The sequence below is a fragment of the Danio rerio genome, chromosome 3 (genome assembly GCF_052040795.2).
Source record: "Danio rerio strain M-AB ecotype USA chromosome 3, GRCz13ab, whole genome shotgun sequence".
Lineage (NCBI taxonomy): Eukaryota > Metazoa > Chordata > Actinopteri > Cypriniformes > Danionidae > Danio > Danio rerio.
In genome coordinates this window covers 26,424,521-26,448,593 of record NC_141023.1, presented here as the reverse complement: position 1 = coordinate 26,448,593, position 24,073 = coordinate 26,424,521, and the positions used below count along the sequence as shown (strand labels likewise).

The 24,073-nt window shown below is 37.5% G+C and overlaps 2 protein-coding genes and 1 long non-coding RNA gene across 4 annotated transcripts in view; 2 read left to right on the top strand and 1 right to left on the bottom strand.

Annotated features, from left to right (window-relative positions):
- LOC137490126 (uncharacterized) overlaps window positions 1–15,509 on the top strand; it is a 73,936-nt gene extending 58,427 nt beyond the window's left edge. Inside the window, exon 6 of the long non-coding RNA XR_015480851.2 lies at window positions 15,329–15,509. This is a non-coding gene — a long non-coding RNA (uncharacterized LOC137490126). The remainder of the gene's footprint in view (window positions 1–15,328) is intronic.
- Window positions 348–7,707, bottom strand: LOC141381205 (uncharacterized). Its single transcript, XM_087244556.1, has 2 exons — window positions 5,440–7,707; window positions 348–4,323 (listed from the first exon to the last, which is right to left on the bottom strand). The coding sequence occupies exons 1-2, from the start codon at window positions 5,963–5,965 to the stop codon at window positions 3,515–3,517; spliced, it is 1,335 nt and encodes a 444-aa protein (XP_087100682.1). The 5' UTR covers window positions 5,966–7,707; the 3' UTR covers window positions 348–3,514.
- Window positions 15,510–19,675: 4,166 nt separating the features above from the next.
- Window positions 19,676–24,073, top strand: part of nubp1 (nucleotide binding protein 1 (MinD homolog, E. coli)) — a 47,946-nt gene continuing 43,548 nt past the window's right edge. The window contains 2 exon segments of one of the 2 annotated variants that reach the window (NM_001017538.3): window positions 19,676–19,735; window positions 22,847–22,951. In NM_001017538.3, coding sequence (NP_001017538.1) covers window positions 19,705–19,735; window positions 22,847–22,951 — 136 coding nt within the window. In that variant the 5' untranslated portion in view covers window positions 19,676–19,704. 2 annotated transcript variants of the gene reach the window in all.

Below are 24,073 nucleotides of genomic sequence, written 5' to 3'. Positions count from 1 at the left end.
AGTTCATGTCAGCTCAGATCATTAATGTTACCAAGCATGCATTTTGATTTTAATAGCATCGGGACATATTTCAATTAATTAATTGATTAATAAATGCTGTACAAGTATTTGTTCTTTGTTCATGTTAGTAAACATTAACTAACTTTAATTCATGAAACCTAATTAAAAAGTGACTATTTAATTGTATGCCTTTTTCTGTATTTGAGTGTACAGCATGTATAGTAACCTGCATGGTTTTAATGAACTATGTATGCTGTAAATGTTTAGAATAAATGAAATAATGAGGTGTGTATTAAATAAATTGATACACAGGCCAAGTTTTGTATTTGTGTTGTGTATTTTTTATTAGTAAAAATTAGTTTGCTATATTTATGCACTTTGCATACCTTTCATCGAAAGGTAATTCAACGTTGATCCAACCATAGACCTGACGTTGATTCAACGTTGAATCACCATTGAAATGCCGGCTGGGTACGCTATCCCATAATACCCCGTGAGAGAATTCATGAATGGAAGCAAAAAGCTTAGAATGACCAAGATGCAACACTCTAGTGTAATTTGGGAAACCAAATACACTAGAAGGCGTGGCGGCCATTTTGGAATGAAAATTCTAATTGAACAACAGCATATTATAAGTCTGTAAAATAAACTGTTAAAAGTGCTGATGATTGTGATAATAAGTGTTGTATTGTCGTCTTTCAGGTTGTATCTCAGCTTTAATACGCTTTTTAAATAGGTAAATAAAAAACAAAGCAGCAGCTTGCCATTGCAAAAGTAATGAGATCCAATGGACGGCCGATCACTTTCACTCCAAAATGGCGGAATCCAGGGCTGTTGCTGGGCGCTGCTGTTGCAATGGAACGTTCTATTGAGTGTCGCCTCTTGGTCATTCTAAGCTCTTTGATAGAAATGAGGCGACGCAACTGACGCAGGTAGGTCACGTGACCATGACAAAATGGCGGATGTAGTACGTCCGAATTCCATTCATACTTTTTACATTCATACTGTATAGAACAGGGATGGGCAAACTTGATCCTCGAGGGCCGGTGTCCCTGCAGAGTTTTGTTCCAACACTAGTCAAACACACCTGAACATGCTAATCAGTGTCTTTACGATCACAAGAAATCTATAAGCAGGTGTGTTTGATTAGGGTTGGAGCTAAACTGTGCAGGACACCGGCCCTCCAGGACCGAGTTTGCCCACCCCTGGTATAGAACGTACTTTTCTAACGGCCGAGTAGTACGTTTAAATTCAAATGCAGTACCTACTGAGTAGTAGGTGGTTTCGGACGCAGCCTATGAATTGTTGGTGATCAGTTGATCAGCTGAACTTCATAGACTGCATTGTTATCTGCTTGTTAAGTGTCATGTCATGCGGAGCGGCTTCTGGGTTCAAGAGCTCTATTCAACTGAATGGGAAGATTCATGAAATGGTCATAATAAAAGTTTACAAAGCGATTTAATACTTTCAAAAGTCACGATTGCAATATATATGCCCGTGCCTAATATCCAATGGCCAGAAAGTGATTCGTTGTTTTATAAATTGTTAAAATTTTGGTTTTGTTATGCAGCAAGCCAGGGATTGTTGTGTGCACTATGACTTTATGTAAAATTAACTTTAATGTGTGATAGGAATAAAAAGTGATCATAAACGAATGATTTCTCCACTCAAATGAATGGCCGCTTGGACCCGGAAACAGTATTACATACGTCACAAACACGTCACCACTTAACAAGCAGATTCCATTGTAATATAGGGTTCGAGTATTTTGCGTGACTCACTCTCAAAGTAAATAAAATAAATCACCGGAGACGGCTTGTGAAACGTGACCTGTCTTTACTTCTTTTCACCAGTCAGCGCTTACAAATGTAACAACCAACCTGGCATTCAGCCAATCAGAATGTACAAAGATGAAGATCCAAGTAAATCTAACATTTCGAACAGTAACGCAGATTCCACACTTTAACTACCATCTATCTGAACATATTTTTAATCTTACATTTCTTTTTCCACCCACTTAAGAAACGTCCTCGTTTCTTTTGAGTTACAAAATTAAAGAAAAACAGAAGAAAAGAAAAAGAAAGAAACTACCTGTTAAAGTAGCTTTTTAGAGTCCCTTATGTCAAAAGATAATCTCTTAAATATCCAGGTAGTTTAACTGGACGCCGGCCTAGACATGTCATTTGAGCTGAACTTGAACTCTGATTAGGTGTGGACGTAACACTGGCTGGGTCCACTGAGGAAGAAGGCACTTGAAGAGGAAGGGGTGCCTGTGGGAGGATTTGGTCTTCTGACGTTAAGTTAGGTGTGCACCGTGCAAATTGTGGTGGTTTGAAAGGTAACGCACCTGATAGAGCGGTCAAGGATGGGGAAGGATACGAAGCAGAGAGGGTAGTTTGCTGCGGTTTTTGAGGAACTGGTGCACAATATGGTCTCAGTCGGTTGTAATGAACAATTTGACATTTTTCTGGATCATCCAGAAGATAGTGGATTTTGTATGTGACACCCACATCCCTCTCTGACTCCAAACATTCCACAATTTCAAAGGGTCCTTTCCAGTGAGGTGTAAGTTTCTGTCTTACTGTGGTTGGGTCATGCAGCCAAACAAGATCTCCCTCTTGATATGGGGTAAAATTTAGATTCCTATCATAATGTCGCTTCTGTTGATGATAGGCATGTTCACTGTTTTGGGCAACAGCTGTAAATACATCTTCAAGTTTACTGATCATATCTACAGCATACTCAGGGACTGACTTGGTTGGAGATTGCGGTGAACTCTTTGGCAACAGTAAATTAGCTGGCAATCTGGCTTCCCGACCATGTGTCAGGAAAAAGGGAGTAAAGCCGGTCGATGAATGGGGACTGGTATTATATGCTAATGCTACCTGTCTGAGATAATCATCCCATTCTCCTTGCTGTTGCTGCAAAATCTTCGTCAACTGGTCAATAAGAGTTCTATTGAAACGCTCAACCATACCATCACATTGTGGATGGTAGGGGCTAGTCCTGGTCTTCTGAATGCCCACCAGTTGACAGAGATTTTGAATTAGCTCAGATTCAAATTGTCGCCCTTGATCTGTGTGTAAGACCTCTGGAATTCCATGTTCACAGACAAAATTTTCAAACAGACACTTTGCCACTGTGGTAGCCCTCTGGTCAGAAATAGCATAAAGATTAACATATTTCGAAAAATAGTCTTGCACAACAAGAACATATCGATTTCCGTGACTTGTAACAGGAAGTTCAAGAATGTCCGCAGCCACTTTCTGAAAAGGTGCAGTTGCTGTTATTGTTTTCATAGGTGCTTTTTGACGAGGAATTGGGGTGCGTCGGGCATCACAAGGAACGCATTTCTTACACCACTCATATATGTCCCGGGACATGAAAGGCCAGAAGCAGAGCTGTTGTGCCTGTTTCACAACTTTTTCTGCTGACAGATGTCCAGCAATGGGATTGCCATGGAGAGATTGAAGGACTTGTTTCCTTAAAGTTTGAGGTACAATGACCTGACAAGTCACAGACTTCGTACTTGAATTGACATTTCTCGACAGAGAAGACCATTAAGTAGCGTGAGCCTTGTGAATTCTTTCCAGAAAATCCTCTCCTCCTGTGACCGTTTGCTTATCTTTCTGTATGGTGGCCTTAACCCCTTTAGTTTCCAACTTATTACTTCCTTTAAAACTGGATCCTGTTTTTGGTGCTCTATAAAACTTGATTCAGAAGTAGCCAGTTGTAGCATAAGAGATGGAGTTCTCTCCATCTCTTGATTCACACAGGCAGATAAGGTTGGTGAAACATGGGTTATACTGACTGATGGACCCAAGACTTTGGATCCCTGTGCAGCAGATAAGTAACCACTGTCAGATTTAGATACTGGAGAGCCAACATTAGCCTCACCTGAAGACGAGGCTGGGATTTCCATAGCTGAATCCGATGCTTGACGACGTGATAGGGCGTCAGCATTTGCATGTTTTAGTCCTTTTCGGTGTATGACCGTCCATTCAAATGGATCCAATTCAAGGGCCCAGCGGGCTCTTCTCCCAGTGCGATCGCTGTCAATTGGTATTTTCCTTAACCCCATGAGAGGTTTGTGGTACGTAATGATGAAGAAATGCTGCTTATACAGATAGTGGCGGAAATGTCTCACAGCCCACACAATGGCCCAGAGTTCCCTATCATACGTGGACCACTTCCTTTCAGCTTTTGTGAGGACATGACTGGCATATGCGATCACTGTTTCTTGAGTCCCCTTTTCCTGGGCTAAAACAGCTCCAATAGCAGATGCAGAGGCATCTGTGTACAGAAGAAACGGTTGATGAAAATCTGGGAAAGAAACAATAGGTGGGTGAGATAGGGCATGTTTCAAATAGGTAAATGCCTCATTACATTCAGCTGTCCAACTGAATCTAGCATTTTTTTCTGTCAATTTATGGAGAGGGACTGCATGCTGAGCAAAATCTTTTATAAATTTCCTATAGTAAGAGCATAATCCCAAAAATGACCTCACTTCAGTAGGTGAGCGTGGTACAGGCCAATCTTGGACACTCTGAACATTCCTTGGATCAGGTTTTATCCCGTCTTTAGATACAATGTGGCCCAAGAACTGAACCTCCCTTTTGGCAAGAGAGCATTTGGAGGGATTGAGTTTTAACCCACAGGACTTGAATCTGGTGAACACTTCCTCCAATTGCTGGAGGTGATCATTAAATGTCTTACTGAAAATAAGGACATCGTCCAAATACACCAAGCATGTTTTCCATGGCAGACCACGAAGCACCATTTCCATCAACCTTTGAAAGGTTGCTGGAGCATTTGTCAAACCCATCGGCATAACTTTAAAATGGTACAGCCCATCACCTGTGGTGAATGCGGTTTTTTCACGATCTTCTTTTGCCAGTTCCACTTGCCAATAACCATGCTGAAGGTCTATTGTGGAGAACCAAGCAGATCCTGACAAAGCATCCAAAGCATCATCAACTCTAGGTAGAGGATGAGAGTCTTTCACGGTTACTGAATTTAACTTCCTGTAATCTAAGCAAAATCGCCATGTTCCATCCCTTTTACGCACCAACACTACAGGCGCTGCCCATGGGCTATAGCTTTCTTCAATGACATCTGCTTTTAAAAGTTTTGTCACTTGTTGCTGTATTTCTTGTCTTTGTTCAGGAGTAACACGGTAAGGCCTTTGTTTGATTGGCAGGGCTTCCCCCGTCCGAATTCGATGTTTAATCATGCCTGTTCTCCCTCTGTCATCAGAATCCTTACTAAAAATATCACAGTACTTAGTCAACAGCGCTGTTAGGGATTCAACTTGGGATGCCGACAGATCTGAATTATCAATGGATACAGAGGGGGTAGCGGCCGAAGGATCAGATAGAATATTACAACATTCTCCCTCCAAAACTGTTGAGTCAAGAGCAGAAAGAAATTGAAACTCACCCAGGTGCTGGCCTGCATGGATTTCGATGTCTTCCTCTGTGGTATTCAAAACCCGCACTGTAGTCAGACCATTTCGAACCTCGCTGAGGGTGTGTGCAACAGCCACATTACTAGCCGTGTTGGGTTCCAGGACACCTGTGTAGGCTGTTGGCACAGGAGAAACAGCTGTTGCTCCCGCAACACATGCTGTGATAACCGTTTCACTCCATGGCGGTAGTTTGGTAGATGCAAGCACAGAAACATTACAACAGGCTGCAGCTTCATGACCTGTAGAGAGCAAGGGAAGCTCAAAATTCCATAAGGACATTTTCTCATTTGTCACATCAATCAGAGCATGATGCTTTTGTAAGAAGTCCCAGCCCAAAATAATAGGATGGTGTGCACCCCTAACGACCTGGAAATCATGCTGCAGTAACTCTGTGCCAAGTCTCATGCCCAAAACTAAAACTCCTAAAGTGTCCAGACATTGTCCAGTGACAGAGCGTGCAAGCACCATGGAAGTTTTTATGGGGCGTTTTCTCAACATGGGATGAGAATTTCGAAAGTCTTCCCCAACAATAGAAATAGTAGAGCCAGTGTCCACAAGAGCAGAGACCTCAACTCCTTCCACAATTGCCAAAATATTTGCTGACACTTTGTTGGGACTTTGTATGTGCTCATAGTTTTTACTAACTGTAAAATCGGTGTGAGGCAGGGAGGTTGAAGCTGATGTTTGCCCCTCAACATCAGCTAGTGGAAGTTTCCCTGTTGTTTGTATGGGTGTTGGCTGTCAGGGGACTGAAAGCGTACAACGCGTCGGCTCTGGGGGCTCTCATCTCTACTCCACCGACGAACTGGGCTAGGGCTGCGAGCCCGTCTATATTCGTCATTACGATACCTGCGGTCTGAAAAGTTCGAAGCCCTTTCTGATGAGTAATAAGGTCTAACTTTGTCACCTCCCCATGAGTTGTCACTGTCCCCTGTCATTGTGCGACGCCAATCAGTTGACACTGCAGCATCCTTTCGCCAGCTCTTAGATGAATGAGCATTATCAGACTGATGTTGTGGATTATGATATGTTGGTGAAGGGCTACGTGTCACTCTAGGCTGTTGCTTTACTGAAGGAATTTTGTTTCTCTCCCAGAATTCCAAACAGTGTGTGAGATGAGCATTTTTCTCTTGTAGCTGGCGTACATCATTTTTCAGTTCATTCACAGTTATTGTTAATTGCTCCACAGCCTGAAGTAACTTTCCCTCAGTATGATGAGACTGCACAGCGGCCACTTGATTTTGATTTTGTGTAGACTGAATTGACCCTGCATGAAGTTGCATAGCTGCACGGGCCCGTTCACAGCGACATGCAACTATAAGGGCTTGATCCATATCTGTTGCACCTTGTTCATGAATTTTTGCTTGCAAAGCTGGGTCCAATCCAGCCACAAAACGTCTAAACTTTTCACCTTCCTGGGCAATAATATCATAGTCAGGAAAAGCCTCTAGGACAAGACGAGTAATATCAGCGCTGAATACTTCTAAACTTTCACCAATTTTCCGAGGGCGAGCATTCACATGAGTTTGGAAAAATGGCAATGACTGTTGAAGCCCAAAAACATGCTTTAGTCTCTCTGTCACTGTGTTGTAGTTAGTCTTTACAGGAGTTGGAAGGCTGTCCCAATACAAAAAGGCAGCATCAGATAGCCGTGTTGGCAACACGGATGATAACATGTTCATCAAATCTGTTCCTTGTGGTGTCATTGCTCTAACAGCCACTTCAAAACGACGAGCCCAACTAGAAAATGATTCAGTGCCATCCCCTTTAAATGCAGCTGGAAGTTCAATGTGTAAATTGCCTGCCACAAAAGGTGCCAGTGGCTGCTGGTTTACGCTGCCACTAGCACTGGATGAACTAGAGGATGAATTGGCAGAAGAGCTGGCAGCAGCAGCAGCAGCAGCAGACTCAGGCTCAGACATACTTTCTGTTCATTTGTTTGTATCTCACCCTTGTGTGGCAAGTCGTGTGGTTGTTCTTCCGAATATTTACACAATTATCACTTCATAAATCCGGTGACACAATCGGAGAGCAAAGTCCAAATGGTGCCAATTTCGCGGCAGTCAAGTTAATAAAACTCCGCGAAAAGCGCCAAAAATGCAAAAATAACCCAGCTGCCACCAAATGTAATATAGGGTTCGAGTATTTTGCGTGACTCACTCTCAAAGTAAATAAAATAAATCACCGGAGACGGCTTGTGAAACGTGACCTGTCTTTACTTCTTTTCACCAGTCAGCGCTTACAAATGTAACAACCAACCTGGCATTCAGCCAATCAGAATGTACAAAGATGAAGATCCAAGTAAATCTAACATTTCGAACAGTAACGCAGATTCCACACTTTAACTACCATCTATCTGAACATATTTTTAATCTTACACCATTACTTCCATTAATTACCTGGTCCTGCAGATCAATATATTGGAGCATGTTACAAAACTCCTTGCGCCAGGTTCTTGTTGCAAGTCCAATGCTTTATTGATAAGCGTTCCAGTCAGTACAACAATATTAAACTTCTGCAACTGATCCAAAATAATAATGGGAATCATAAAGAGTGGGGATATTGTTCACGATAAAGTTATCTGTCATAAAGAGCTCCAAAATTGCAGTTTGTTGCTTTGCGCAGTGAGCAATAACTGTCCTAAAATTAGTTCTGAGATCAGTCTTAATCAATTGTATATGTAACTCACGAAACATGCTTAAGAATGGCTCTTAGTTCCTTTAGGAGAACTTCAAATAAAACAAAGAGACTTCAAAATGCACGACACATAATAGACATACATGACATTATCCGACTTTTGAGTTTAAGTTAAATATACAAATGCATTTAAACTTTTATTTCATAAAATCATGTTAAACCAACTCAGTTGCATTTAATTGTGTAAATAGTGTTGCTAATAGTAAATACATTTGCTAAACAGACTTATCGGATGGAAATCCTGCTCTTAAATATGTTCATCTAATGAGTTATGTTTTATGAGTGTATACGGTGCATTCTCAGCATCCAAACTCATTCATTTTTGCTCACTTTTTGCTGATATAGGCATGCATTATATAGGGATTGGTGAATAGTTAAACACGTGAGCAGCTTCTGATACCCTTTAATCTTTTAGTTAGTAATATGGTTAATGTTCTTGTTGTGAATGGGCCTTAAAATGAATACTCTCTTTCCAAGTATGGTCATTGCTGTAATTAACTTTCACACACACTTAAAAGGCAACAAAACACTGAATGTACATTCAATGAATGATAATGTGTCACAGCAAAGACCGGTTCCTCTCAAGCATTCCTTCAAATAAATTGGATTAAATGAACACTTGGCAGAAATCCTGGATCATCCGTGACACATCTACCGCTCCGCTTGGAATCATCAAGGCGCTTTATTGAACAGAAGTCAAGTTGTTCTAGTATAACAAGTGTGGGCTGTGTATGTCAAATCCACCACTGTCCATATCACTATCTGGAAGTGCTGTAGATCAACAGGGATGTCACAAGAGGACACTTGTTAGCGTGTGTTGAACATGTCTCTGGCCCTTCAGGATGAGTGTGTGTCATGGATATGGTTTTGTACATCCTCCGCTCTCCTGGAGTGCTCGCCGATCGCCCTCGTGTTCATTGAAGTGGGCTCTACAATCCTTTGTCCTGGCCTTTAAATGTGGAGTATGGCCAAGTTTTGAAGAGCAACATCTAATCCCACAGACACGACTGCTCGCGCTAGCCTTGTAGGCTAATCTGCGCAGGAGAGCGAGTGGGCCTGAAGGAACTGGAGCAGATTTAAGTCTTTGTCTTTGGGGTCTGGAAGAAAGACCCATCACATGGGGGCTTAACTCGGTTTCTCCACTGTGATTTATAGAGGCTTCTTCTCAAAGGGCTGAGGAAAAGCATCTTTTACATGCAGCAACTTAAATAAGATGAATTCTTTGCTTAAATAAATAAATGATGTTAGAGTAAATAAAGGCAACAAAGTGGCTTAGTGGCTAGCACTGTCACCTTACAGCAAAAAAGTTGTTGGTTCGAGTCCCGGCTGGGTCAGTTGGCATTTCTGTGTGGAGTTTGCAAGTTCTCTTTTTTTCGCAAGGGTTTCCACGTGGTGATAAGTTGGTGGTTCATTCTGCTGTGGTGACCCCTGATGAATAAAGGGAGTAAGCCGAAGAAAAACTGAATGAATGAATGAATGAATGAATGAATTAAATAAATTTTATACATCATCTCAATTAATTAATTTTCCTTTAGCTTAGGCCATTATTTGTGAGTGGTCACCACAGTGGAATTAACCACCAACTATTCCAGCATATGTTTTATGCAGTGGAGACCCTTCCAGCCACAACCCAGTACTGGGAAAATACCATATCTCTCCCCTTTGTATTTATTTATCACTTTCATTCATTCATTTTCATTCATTAATCTCTAATTCAGAGGTCACCGCAGTGGAATGAACCACCAACTATTCCAGCATATGTTTTATGCAGTAGATACCCTTCCAGCCACAACCTGGTACTGGGAAAATACCGTATCTTCTCCCTTTTTATTTATTTATCACTTTCATTCATTCATTTTCATTCATTAATCTCTAATTCAGTTACCGCAGTGGAATGAACCACCAACTATTCCAGCATATGTTTTAGGCATCAAATGCCCTTCCAGCTGCAAAAAAACCTTAGTGTTTGTAAAACAATGCTTAGCACATTAAGCTTGTTGATCAGGCATTTATTTTTAATTTTAATTTTATTTATGTATTTTTACATATTGTGTGCTTATGTTTTATTTTAGGAAGTTTTCTGTATTATTAACTATAAAAGCTAAGTAAAAAAATATATATTTACTAAGAATGGGAAGCAGGGAAATTATTTCGGGAAACTTAATTGATGTCAAAACGTGTGTCACTTGAACATTTGAACCTGGTTGAGGAGATAGTTTTTTTATGAATATAAAGTAATGTAATTAGTATAGATCAGTGTTTCTCAACCACGTTTATGGAGGAACACCAGCTCTGCTCATTTTCTATGTCTCCCTAATTAAATTCACCTTATTCGGATGATCAGCTCATTAGCAGAGACTATAAGACCAGTAATGGGTGTGACAAACAAAGGAGACATCCAAAACTTGCAGTGTTGGTGGTCTTCTATAGGATATAGTTGAGGAACAGAATTATAAAAAGATAGTGTAACACAAAGGTGCTGGACTACGGGGAGCCACATGCAGTACTTTATTTACAAAATTAGTCAGGCAGGCAACGGTCAAAACAAAGTTAAACAGATACATACAGATAATCCAGAATCATGGAAACAGGCGAATGGTCAGTACAGGCGACAAGGGATCAAAACAAGAAAACAAGACAAGGGTTCAAAACACAGCTAGGCTTGATGAGACGAGACGAGACAAGAGAATGCTTCGTAGTGTTACAAGACAACAAGACGCTGACTCAGAACCGACCAAGACTCTGAACCGAAACAGGTGTGAGTGTGTGGTGCATGACAGAATTTGTAGTTCCTTAGGTGACAGGATTGCAGTCCGGGTGATCGTGAATGTTCTCTAGCAATCTATCGGGGTTATATTGCTGGTAATCATGACAGACAGAGATGAAGTCATTAATCAAATAAACAATGCATATTTCAAAGCACTTCATGGGACTTTTAAAGTGCACCAGTCACCTGCAATCCTCTGACTAAAAATCAAGCTGGTAAGCCAATTGGTCTGCAATGAATGGATAACTGAAAGTATGGTGTGTCTGAAATAATCAAACATTTAATGTTATATATAATCAATAAACGTGATCTATTCTTAGTTTTAAACACAATCTAATTTTCATCATCAAATTTGAGCAAGAACAAAATTAGAAACAAATTGCATACATTGTAATGAATAAAGTTAATTATACAGCAGCACAAGAAAAGACTCAAACGTCTATTCCAAACACATTATTTGACATCTCAGATCAGTTACAGTTGCACCCATTCTTCATTCACTATCATTCATCCATGAGATATGCATGACTCATGATAAGAAAAACAATTTCTTTTTTTGTTTAACCGCAAGAGATGATTCATTCCTCACCAGAGCACGATAATTGTGTCGCACAAGACAAAAACTCTATCCATCAATGAGCATCTACAGGACTTTATCTAAACAGTGTGCACTGGATCACTTTCATTGTCTTTTGGCTTTTTCATAAAAGAGATATTCAGCTTTCTGTTTCTAATGTAATCATGATAGCAATAAGACAAATGTCAAAGAAAACAAAAGCACACCATTTCCAGTGGATGAGGAGTGGTGACTGCGTCTATCTAAAGCTAGCCAGAAGTGACATTTAGCAGTACACGTGTCCTAGAGCTATTTTAGGTTACAGAGACACCTTTATGTGCAAACAGTCAGTGACTTTTTACTGTTTATGAGCCAGCGTTTTCACCTGGATTTGCATGATCTGAGTGCAGGTCATAACAGATCAAAACAATGTGCTTTCTGTTAGTATTTCTGTATAAATTATAATTATTTTAATGAATAAATACATTAATAAATAAATACACACAAATAATGTCTAATTAAAATAAAGAAATGAATTAATTAAAACATAGTGTGATGTAAAAAAATGTAATGTAAAAAATGTATAATATATACACTACTAGCTGTTTTTTTTACATTACACTATATTTTAATTAAGTTTTTATAATATAATATAATATAATATAATATAATATAATATATTTAATATAATATAATATATTATAATATAATATATTTAATATAATATAATATAATATAGTATAAAATAATATAATAATATAATATAATAGTAAATAGGCAGGCATTACATCAACAAACAATAAAAATTGTAATATTAAGACATAATAATTCAATCTAAAATAGCTGTTTCTTATGTGAATATATTTTAATGCTGTTTATTTGTGTGATGTTCCAGTCTCCAATAGAACATTTCAGATTATTATCAGAATTAATCTTTTAAAAATACTTTCATTCATTAAATCAAATAGATCAAACCCGAAGTAAATAGATTGAAGTTACAAAACATTTTAATTTAAAAAAGTCTGTTCTTTTGAACTTCTATTCAGCATTAAAATCCGTAAAAGGTTGCACAAAAATATGAAGAATTGTATAATTAATAAAATTTTATAATTTATTATCATTTAATATATGACAATAATTAGATCCATTATTTATAACTCAGCACCAATTATAAATATCAGTATAATATAATATAATTTTCTTTCTTTCTTTGTCACCCCCTACAGGATAGCATGAAATAGTGCACTGGTGCGCGCGCATGAACTTCTGCACAAAGTTTTCTGGGTAAGGAGAAAATTCCTTAGCACACCTGAGGGATTAATAAAAGAGGTTTATGTGAATGGGGGATGAAGGGAGAGCTTTCCTCCCACAATGGAAATGCTTGCCTATGGGTGTGACTCTTCATGGCCAGCTGCACTCAAGAAACATTTGTGAACAAAACAAAAGGCAGCTCATGTTACATTTCCTGTCTATAAACACTCAGGGGCGCAAAATTTGAAAAAGTGAAAAGACTACTGACCTGGGGCTACAACCGTCAAGAAGCAAACCTGCAATGTGTCACACAAAACTCCCAATAAAACTGCATTCTCATGCATGAAAAAAATTAACATGAATCAAAATAACAGCTCACAGAGCTGTAACCAGCCTGGTGAAAGAGGTGGTTCTTTTTTCTCAAAAAATTTACCTTTTTGCAGTTATTCACCTCATTTTATATTTACTTTTGGTTTAAATTAGGTTGCATTTTAGTAACATTTAAGCACTATTTTTGCTGGATTCGCTACCAAAAACTTTTTTTCTAAAGATTTAGAATGAAGAAATATTAGAACAATTCTAATTTTTAAATACAAATTTATTACATCATATATCATTAAAAGAAAATAGGAATCTGCTTTTCTTTAAATGAAAAGCTAGCCAATAGTCATTTAAATATTATCAATTTAAATAACAAACTGACCAGCACATTTAACTTTCCTCAGTCACTCTGAAGCATCATCATTCCGCTTGGTGTTAAATCCTTCCCAAATGGGTTATTTACACAATTTATTATGGCAAAGCAGCAGTCAAAATTGGACAAATGAGCTTATGGGACAAATTCTGGACCTTTGTCAGTGAGGGGTGTGTCTTTTGAACCCCCTGCTACAGGCATGCAGACTATCTATCCTGACTGAAGTTTTATGTTTTCTACAACAGGGCTCGAAATTAACTTTTTTATTTGGTAGCACCGGTGCTCCCAACTTCAAAAATTTAGGAGCACCAGAAAAAATTTAGTAGCACCCACCAAAAATGATTGAGCACCGCTGCAAATTGTATTTTAAGGGACTTATTGTATTTTAAAACAACATCAATTAGGACTAACAAAAACCAGAAACAACTATCTAATGCTGAGATGACATTGATATTTGTGTGCAATAATTCCAAAATGTGTATGTATTATAATTCTAGAATATTAATGATGATGAAAATGACAATAATAGTAACAATGAATTACATTTGTCATCATCATGCTGCCTTGAATGTGCTTGAATGCAAGTTATCTGCTATAAAAAGTCTGTTACTTTATGAAAAATAAATGTATAGTTTGCATCAAACAAAAATGAAGCATTGCAGTAATAAATATTTATTTTGTACTGCTAAACAGCATATATATGCATGTCAGTTTAATAAATAATATTTCTGCTGCAAAACAAACAAAAGATTATAATAAAATATTAAATTCAAGGCTGAAAGCTGCAAAACAGTCATCAGTAGCCTAAATAAAAAAAATAATATACACCTCAAGAAAGAATAGGCAAAAGAAAGTAAGTAAAGTCTCACTTCTATCACTCTTTAAAATTTTGGTTTCAGTTTGTGTCAATTTAAATGTTCCGTCTGAGCTGATTTTCATTTTTCTGTGTTTGTGGAAAAGCAGGCGAGTCAGCCGACCCAATTTATGAGCAGGTTGAGCATCGGCGCAATACCGCTGTTTGTTATGAGACGCAGTTTCAGTGTAAACTTAGTAAAGGCGAGCTTCTTTGGCGATGATACAGTATTAGATTTGACTTTTAGCGGACATTTGCGCTGAACACGCAGTGAATGCAACGCATGATGATTCGGGCACCTTCTCCAAGAAGCGCGTACTCGATTGATCTCAGCTGGCGGATCAATATTCACCACGTGTCATGATCGCTCTCATCTGCGCCTCAACTTTAGGTGGGGTTTGCACTTTGCAAACCTGCGTGCTTTAAGTTTTCACTCTTTAGCCGTTTGCATTTCCCGTGGACATAAAAGCTCCCTCCCTGTCATCTAACAGTGAAAAGCCTTGAGTGATTGACAGCTAATATGAACCAATATAGCGGCAGGGAAGAGCGATTCAGCACGTTTAAAAAAAAAAAAAATCAAAACAGGTCGCACTAATGCGCCCAAATTTACTATGAGGTCGCATCGATTAATTTTCGGGCGCATATGCGACCAAAATGGTCGCAATTTCGAGCCCTGTACAACATCCAAGTGTAAAGATTTATAGTTTAGCCAAACAGGTAGTTTCACCCAAAAAAATATGTACAATAAATAAAATAATTTTCTGTTCTTTTAGATTGTACTCACCCTCAAGTCATTACTGTTCCTTCTCAGTAAAAAAGATTTCATCTGAAATAGAGACTGAAACCTTGGTAGGTCAAGATAATAACAAATAATACCCTTTCTCCTGACATTAAGCAATAACTCTGTAAGAAGCAACAATACCTCTCAATCACTCTGTGCAAAAAACATATACATTAGATATACTCTGTACATAGAAAGACAAACAAATTTGTTGCTTGCTATTGCTTAAATACTATTTTGTGTTGTTAAAATGTTAACACAGGGGCATCATGGTGTTGCAGTGGGTAGCACGATCACCTCACAGCAAGAAGGTCGCTGGTTTGAGCCTCCGCTGGGTCAGTTGGCATGTCTGTGTGGAGTTTGCATGTTCCCCCCATGTTCGCATGGGTTTCCTCCGGGTACTTCGGTTTCTTCTCCAAGGACATGCGCTATAGGTGAATTGGGTAAGCTAAATTGTCTTAGTGTACAGTATGTGTGTGATTGAGTGTGTATGGATGTTTCCCAGTGATTGGTTGCAGCTAGAAGTACATCTGCTGCATGAAACATATGCTGGATAAGTTGGCGGTTCATTCAATTGTGGCGACCCCTGATTAATAAAGGAACTAAGCCAAAAAGAAAAAGAATAAATAAATGAAAATGTTAATACAGCATTAAACAAATTGTAAACTTTTTTAATTGAGTTTTAAATATGATGTAATCTAAATAAACACAGTAGATTGTTAATCCTGCAGAAATAAATGTTTATGCATGGCATGGATAAAGAATGGCAATTTTTTTAGACCTAATATATATGTCCAAGATTACAAAGTGACCTGTGATATCTGACATTATCAAATTCAGACAGAATTATTTATTTGTTTGTTTGTTTGTTTGTTTGTTTGTTTGTTTGTTTGTTTGTGTTTTTCTTTTATTTTGTGATTTATGGGCTCAATATCTTCTTGTTTTCTTGTGTGATTAGAAAACATCTTAGGGATTTCAGAAAAGTCTTGTGTTTTGTTTTAACGTTAGATAGACATCATAATAAATCACTGCAGACAAATTTTTAAAAAGAAATCCCAGATTAGCCAATATCACCCAATTACTGTAAGAACGATAAACAATCATTCATTCATTTTCCTTTGGCCTAATCCCTGATTTATTAGGGGTCACCACAGCGGAATGAACCGGCAGCTACTCTGGCATATGTTTTACACAGTGGATACCCTTACAGCCGCAACCTAACTTAATTATTAACATTATTAATCTTATTACATTAACCAGCATCTAAAATGGCATGAGGGTGAGAAAATTAAGAAAATAAATTAACCAAGATGATTTTTTTTTTGCAGTGAACTCTTTATTTTAATTTAGTTAAGATGTTTCAAAGCTCAAAAAAGTTGTGGATAACAAATGTGCAGACGTCAGCCATTCACCTTGCTTTTCATGCGGCTCTCTGGCATTTGAAAAGAAACATCCGTAACTGGGCAATTCAAGCACAAAGCCATCCTGTATACAGTGACACGGCCCCTGGGAGGGTCTAGGAAATTCACTGCAGTGTTGCCAGAAAGTCATTTGTGCTTCCTCAAAAGCCCTGAACAAACAATTGAGTTAACCCTTTGGAGCTCTAAAGGTTCACAAATGCATTTTAGGCTCCTGATGAATGGATCAATTGTATTTAACTAATATGTCTTGTGTGTATTTTGACCAGTCGGATCGCAAGTAGATGAGGAAGACCCATTCTTGTTTACATCTCTTTAATTATGTCTATTTACTCTGTGTTCCTGGTTTCAGCTTTCCTGATTTCTTGGGAAATCCCAATATCTTTCAATCTAATACTATAAAATAAACTAGGTAAAAAGTAGACAACAACTGAAAACAGCAGCAGTTGGCCAGAAACTTTCTGTAAATCAACTGCAGCAAAAATACTGTATATACATTTACAGCACTATTAATTTTGCTGTATGCACTTACAGTATTGTATATCTTTACAGTAAAATTTACAGTAATTTTCACAATGCATCTTTGAAATACAGTAACATACTTCAAAACTGTCCGGCAGTAAAATACAGTTAATATTACAGTTAAACACTGTGTAATTTACAAAGTGTAAATTCAGGCAGAGGGAAGAAATTCATACAGGCATTTATTCATTCACTCTTTGTCGGCTTAGTATTAATCTGAGGTTGCCACAGCGGAATGAACCGCCAACTTATTCAGCATATGTTTTATGCAGCAGATGCCCTTCCAACTGCAACCCATCACTGGGAAACACTCATACAACCAGGACCTTCTTGCTGTGAGGCGAGGCCTCTACCCACAGCGCCACCGTGAAGAAAGGAACATATTTTACTTTTTTTTTTTTGCCATCAAAACAACTTAAGATTCCAAACATTAAAATGGATTTTCCTACAAATGTCCCTCAAAAATGTTAGAGTTTGATGCAGACCACCATTTAATGGGGAGCCGGGTTTACTGTTTCATGCTGCTCAAATACATTTCCTGTTACCGTATTCCTCACTCACGCCAACTGGTGTTCAACATACAACATAGTACCATAATACACTGTTCAAAAAATGTTCATGCCCAATACAAAAATATGTCTCATAATAATCAAATTAGTTCAGCAGAACAAAATGAAGAAGAGAATCACTAGTCTTTTGTGTTTGTTCAAACAAGCAATCTGGTTTTAATTGTTTTTAACTACCACTAAAGAAATGATTGAAAGTGGACAAGCTCAGAACATTTACCCTTGCATTTAGTGTTAATTGGATTGACAACATTCCCATAAAATTTGCAAAAGCATTGTTATCACTGAACTCTTGTCTGATTTGCTCAAGTAGGCAAAAGGTCTCATTGCTCATGAAATTTTGACTTTTTAAAACCTGAAATAGATCACTGTGTGACTGCCATTCAAAAGTTTACGGAAAATGTTTTAAAACACCTAAAGGTAAAAAAAAAATAATAATAAAAATTCAGCAAGAATTAATGAAAAATAGATCTAGTATGACATTCTCATGCCATTTGAAGACAAATTCAAAATAGATTTAAATATGCATATTAAAGCAGTTTTCTTTCTGATGAGATTGAATCTTTTTGTTGTTTATTAGTGATATTGTCGCTCAAAGCATTGCCATATTCATTAGATTAGACTACTAATTAGATCATTATATTTTTTAACAGAGAATTTTAAGGGTTAGTTCCCCATTTTTTTTTCGTTCTTAATTACTCACACTCATGTCATTCCAAATACCTAAGACCACCTCATGAACACATGCAATATACTGACACCGAGAAGAAACTGTTGAATAGAGTTATTTTTGTTTCATGTGTAACCCTGCCGGTCCTACAGCACCCAACCCACTTCGAGCTGGGATCAAACCGGTGACCTTCTGCATGGGAGTCGGTTGCTTTAACAAGGAGGCTAAAGATCATGGCCTCTAGCATCCAAAGCATCTGTCACTAAAGCACCTTTAGCGGAGTGAGGTTTATCTGCGAAGCACTTTACTAGCTGCCCTCTACTACATACAGTGTGTGAACAAAATGGTTCTAGTAATATTCCAATTGAACCACTGAAGGCATATGATCTGTTTTGAGGATGTTTGTAGTTTATTTCTGGACTTTGGACAGGCTGGGACCCTTTCTGTCAATAGTTTCTGGCTGCAGATAGGCACAGACCAGTATAAGTTTCTGATGGTATAACATTGGATAAAAACGTAACAGTATCACAGTGACCCAGCCGAGGCTCGAAACGGCAGCGACCTTCTTGCTGTGAGGCGATCGTGCTACCCGCTGCACCACCATGCAGGGTGTAATTAATAACAATTTTAATTTTGGATGAAGTAACCCTTTAAGTAAAAGACTAAGTAGCTGTAGGCAACAGTAATATTGCTGAACAAACATTTTTATAAGCATTCTGCAAACAAAATAATTTGCTTACTACTTGGAAGTGATTCAGAGAGAAAGTTCTTCCTCATAAAACATTCCAGAGCTAACTGTCAGTAACGCAGTTTCAGTAGTCAATTAAAAAGTACCACAAAAGTCACTTTCACAAAGACTTTCACATCACATCAATGCAACACACTAAACCATAAATTACAAAGTCTTAACTCACATGCCTTTTAAAGATACCTACTCTCTCTCTCACACTCTCTTTCTCTTTAGTCAAATCAATTCAAACTTGCTTTATTAGCTTGTGTTGTATGGCATTTGTGATGTTTACTCCTCCATCTTTCTCTCTCTCTCATACACTACACGTTATAATAATAATAATAATAATAATAATAATAATAATAATAATTTTCAATGTTTTACTTCTCAATGCTCATAAGTTTTTTTTTTTTATAAATGTTTTCCTTACACATTTTTTTTTTGTTTGTTTGTTTAAGGCGGTTTTTACATTCAAAGTAGCCTCATACAAATGCTAGGCCAAAATTAGGCGGCCCATGCAGGGAATTACAAAAACACATCAAATATGCATACATTTAACTTTAAGCTGTCATACAGACAGACTGCTCATTAACAGTGCCTTAGATCACTATGTTATTGCAGTACACTATGCACCAAACCGAGTGGACCAGGCGGAACTTTCAACACTCGAGTGTTATCCGGGGAAATTTATTCTGGTTGCTTCAGTTTCAGGAAGTGCGCATGTTTTGAAAGATGGCGGATGTTCCTAACGATGCACCAGAACGTAAGTTTTAAAAAATGTTTATAATCTTTCTCATAAAGCGGGTAAAATTCGCTTATTTTTTATTTCCACTTCTGCATAGTTTAAACATCGCTTCGGCTAAGCTCACACACATACAGCAGGTTTCGTTGTTCCACTTTGAACTTTATTTCTGTCTTGGAAACTGACATCTGTCATTTCTGACAGTCTCACACAACAACTCCGTGTATCAGCTGCCTTCGCGTTTACATTACTGTCTATTATAAAAGCCATAAATATAGTTACAGTTAAAACGTTCTATCAAACTAAGTATAGGAACTTTTTCTGTTTCTAAAAAGCAGAGTGAACTTATGTTGAGACTGAGTACAGCTGTCTTTGTGTTTATTAATACATTCATTTAAGGGACATTCTACCAGAAACCTACATTATCTATCCCTGAAATAAAAAGATAAATACAGCGAATAAAAAAAGTATTTTTTAGCTAAAATTTCCAAAATGGACTGATGGTTGATTTCTGTGAGTTGTTCTGTAAAGGAGTATGTCATTCATTTAGTTTTCAGATTTTTGTTCCTTATTAAAAGCACTTTACAAATGTTTAAACCCTGTCATTGTCCTTGTCCTCAGCCCCAAATGCACCTACAGCCTTAATAGTTTTGTTGTGTTAAACACTTATTTAGAAAAAAAAACGTCAGAAATAGCAAGTTTAGGTTGTTATCATTCACATCAATTGATAAAAACACGAAGTTATAAATAAATTCTACAAATAAATACTAAAAATATATAACAAAAATAAATTTACAGTTGTCCCCATGTTTCTGTAAGTCCTGTCACATTTGCGTTACATTTAACATAAAATTCATGCAATACACCTTCATAGATATATACACTATGTATAGGGACCCTGAGCATGCGTCAATAGCGCCTGTACATTGGTACAGTGCTCCCAGAACAAGTGTGATTCAACCGCACTAGCCAAGACAGTGTTACTACGTGAAAATGCTGGACTTTAGCGCTGTCTACTGGTGTTGTAACGAGCAAACAAAGAAAACAAGGCACAGAGGCAGAATATTACATGGGTAAGGTTTAGGTTTTTACGTTTTTGTATGTTATGAACTTTTGTGCTACACAGGTAACGTTATTGATGATAATACAGTCACTTACTGCATTCACCATAAGGCAAAGTAGCACAAACTCACACTAAATACTCAGCTTATGCTAGTTTTGTTGAATAAAATAAGCAAACAATGCAAAAGAAATGTGAAAACGAGATGCTGAGCTGCCAAAAACTTGTACTATTGTCGGCTAGTGAAGGATTCCTTTATAACGGAGATTCATTAAAACGAATCGCTCCCCCCGTCAGTATGAGAAGTGAAAGCAGGAGAGGAGGTGTGTATCAGGAAGGGTAGATCGTACATTTCCATACACACAAATACAAGCTTTCTGTCAGGTATGCCTGTGAGATCACTTATCCATCAATGTAGAAAAGTGATGTAAAATATAATCTTCATAATTAATAAAAAAAAAATGTAGCATACTGACCTCCGGGAAAACTCCCGATCATAGATATATGTATATATGTGTAATTCTCTGGCTCTAGATGGCCACAGTCCTCCACTGCAGCTTGGTCCCGCATTCATTTCAAAGGTGTGCTACCCTGTACTAAAATGGCGGCTCTATTGACGCATTCCTTCCAATAGACAACAACAGGGTAGGCGACATGTAAAGTATATATCTATTATGCACCTTAAGGCTATGACTCGGAAGTGACATCATTTGATGGAGGAGAGTTCTATCATTGAACTGTATGATTTTAAATCTAATGAAATCACTTAAATATAATCACTTTTATTGTCATATCAGCAGCAGCACGTGTGCAATGATGAGTGAAAAACGTTGGTGCTGGCTCCAGACAGTGCAAAACATAACAGTGCAAAATACAATGACAGTGCAAAGTACAACATCATACTCCCAAAAAAACAAAGAAAACAAGACAACATACAATTGTCAATGTTGACAGTAATACGTAGAAAGACAATGGATAGGTGTACACATAGTCTGACTGTTGGTAGAAGATTGTTGTAGACAATATTGTTTTAAGTACGGATCGGTTAAAGTGCAGTGCATGTTAAATCTTGAAAATATTTGTTTTGTATAATTTTTTTGAGAAAGACAATCTTAAAAATCAGGTCCTGTCAATTTTTTTTTTTTATTAGTGAAAATGTTCGTTGCTGGTAGAATGCCCCTTATGCCTAGTTCAGACTGCTTAATTTTAGCCACAATTTTGGCTCGCCGACAGGTTTTGAGAAATCGCCGACAAATGCCTGAAATCACAGCCAAATCGGTGCTCGTGCACGTGAGTGACAATCACACAGTATGAACTATCAAAGACGTGATCGGAGAGAATCACCGATGAGTCGCCAATGCCTGCGAGATATTTGGCATGCTAAATATCTGGAGCTGTTTGCAATTAAAATCATGCCGTGTGAATTGAGTTTTGACTGAAAATAACATCAACGATCGCCTACAGCCAATGAGAGAGCAGCATTCACTTGTGTTTGCGTGTGTGTATACCTGCTGCAGGCCAGCGGGAGGCTGGGGGAGAAGTTAAAAGCTCTCTTTTTTGGTTTATTTGGACCCACGAAATGGAGGAAAAACTAGTGGAAGTTTGACAGGACTCAGAAGCAACCGTGTCTGTTTGACGTTTCATACAGAAAGAAATTAGTTTATTATCAACGTTTAGGAGAAATGGCTAATTCCCTTTAAACCCAGGTGAGCAAATATGTACATTTTCTACCCCATTAAAGGCTTATTTCTCATTGTTTAGTTAATAACAAAAGATATATGACGTGTTTTTGGCTGTGAGACATAGTTTGGACGAAGTTGTCGGCGATTCTTCCTATAGTAAAGTCATGCAATGTGAAAGTCCTTGTTGCCGATCCATCTTGCAGTGTAAACAAAGCAGCGACGAAACGCTTGACCAGATAGTCATGCAGTGTGAAAACATCTGTGACACGACTACTTTGAAAATCATGCAGTCTGAACTCGGCATTACGGGCAAAAAGGAGAGTAAATTGAGGCACAATATACACGTGTTTTTATGTATTGCTTGTTTAAATCTGTTGTCATTCCTTCTAGACTGTCCGGGAACAAGCAGTGACCAGGCTGGTAAATCATCAGCATGCCAGGGATGCCCAAACCAGAGTATATGTGCGTCTGGTGCTACCAAAGCCCCTGATCCAGGTATACAGTAATATGTGTAGATAGAATAAATAAAGAATATGTTACCATTATATTTACAAATCTGAAAAACAAACAAACAACAGAGATCACGTCAGAGTTATCGGTTTAATCCATCAGTAATAATCTGTGTATTTATGTGGAATGATTTTGAGAGATGAAAACCTAAAACGCATAAAATAACAATTACTCAACTTTGATTTAAGGTTTACAATTCAAGGGCAATTAGAACAGCTTGTTTGTAAACAAAGTTGCAGCATGTTAATTATATGATGCATGCATTAAAAGACAAAAAATATTTCTTTACAAAATGTATTGTACATGAATTATCTAAACATACGCATTTTATTCAGTAATAATTCTGAAATGAATATTAAAAAATTGACAATTATAGACTAGCATGCATTTAAGTCCAGCAGTAGTCTAAATGATGGGCTCAAAAATCTCGTATTACTTTTAGAAAATAAGTAATAATATTTGAGTTCCTTTTTTAAAAATGTAATGCATGTTACTTTTTGTTTAATTAATTAGCTTTTTAAAAATAAATTGCTTAATTGAAATGAAAGTAGTCACAATGAATCATGCAGACAATGAGACAATGTGTTCATTATTTTGAACGCATCGAAGAAAAGGAAAAGGGGATTGTTTCAATGAACAGTGATTTTACTTAAGACAAATAGTACATACTCTAAGTAGTAAATGCATTGCTTTAAACTTTCAATAATCTGTATATACGGCATGTATAGCTCTGGGGTCAGGAAGTTCTCAGATAACATTATCCTAATTATACTATCCTAAAGCTCCTCTTTTGAAATAAAAAAAAAGAAAAAAGTTTAGAAAGAGATCAAACCTCAGGCAGGTAATAAAAGTAATGCAAAAGTAGCTCAACAGTAATTTAATGCATTACTTACTATAAAAAGTAACTTAACTAGTTACTTTTTTGGGGAGTAACTTAATATTATAGTGCATTACTTTCAAAAGTATCTTTCCCCAACACTGATTACAAGTATGTGCAAAGTTATGAAATATACTAAATTATTCTTTTTTCACTTTTGAAGACAAGTCATCAGCAGTTTATAAAATAAAACAAAAATTTTATTTAAAACACATGCCTGCTAATGGCAA

Coding starts and splice junctions, on each gene's coding strand:
- LOC141381205 (XM_087244556.1), bottom strand. CDS start 5,965: ATGTTGAGAAAACGCCCCATAAAAACTTCCATGGTGCTTGCACGCTCT. Junction 4,324..5,439: donor CCATGCAGGCCAGCACCTGG/GTGAGTTTCAAT, acceptor TTTCTTTCCCAG/ATTTTCATCAACCGTTTCTT.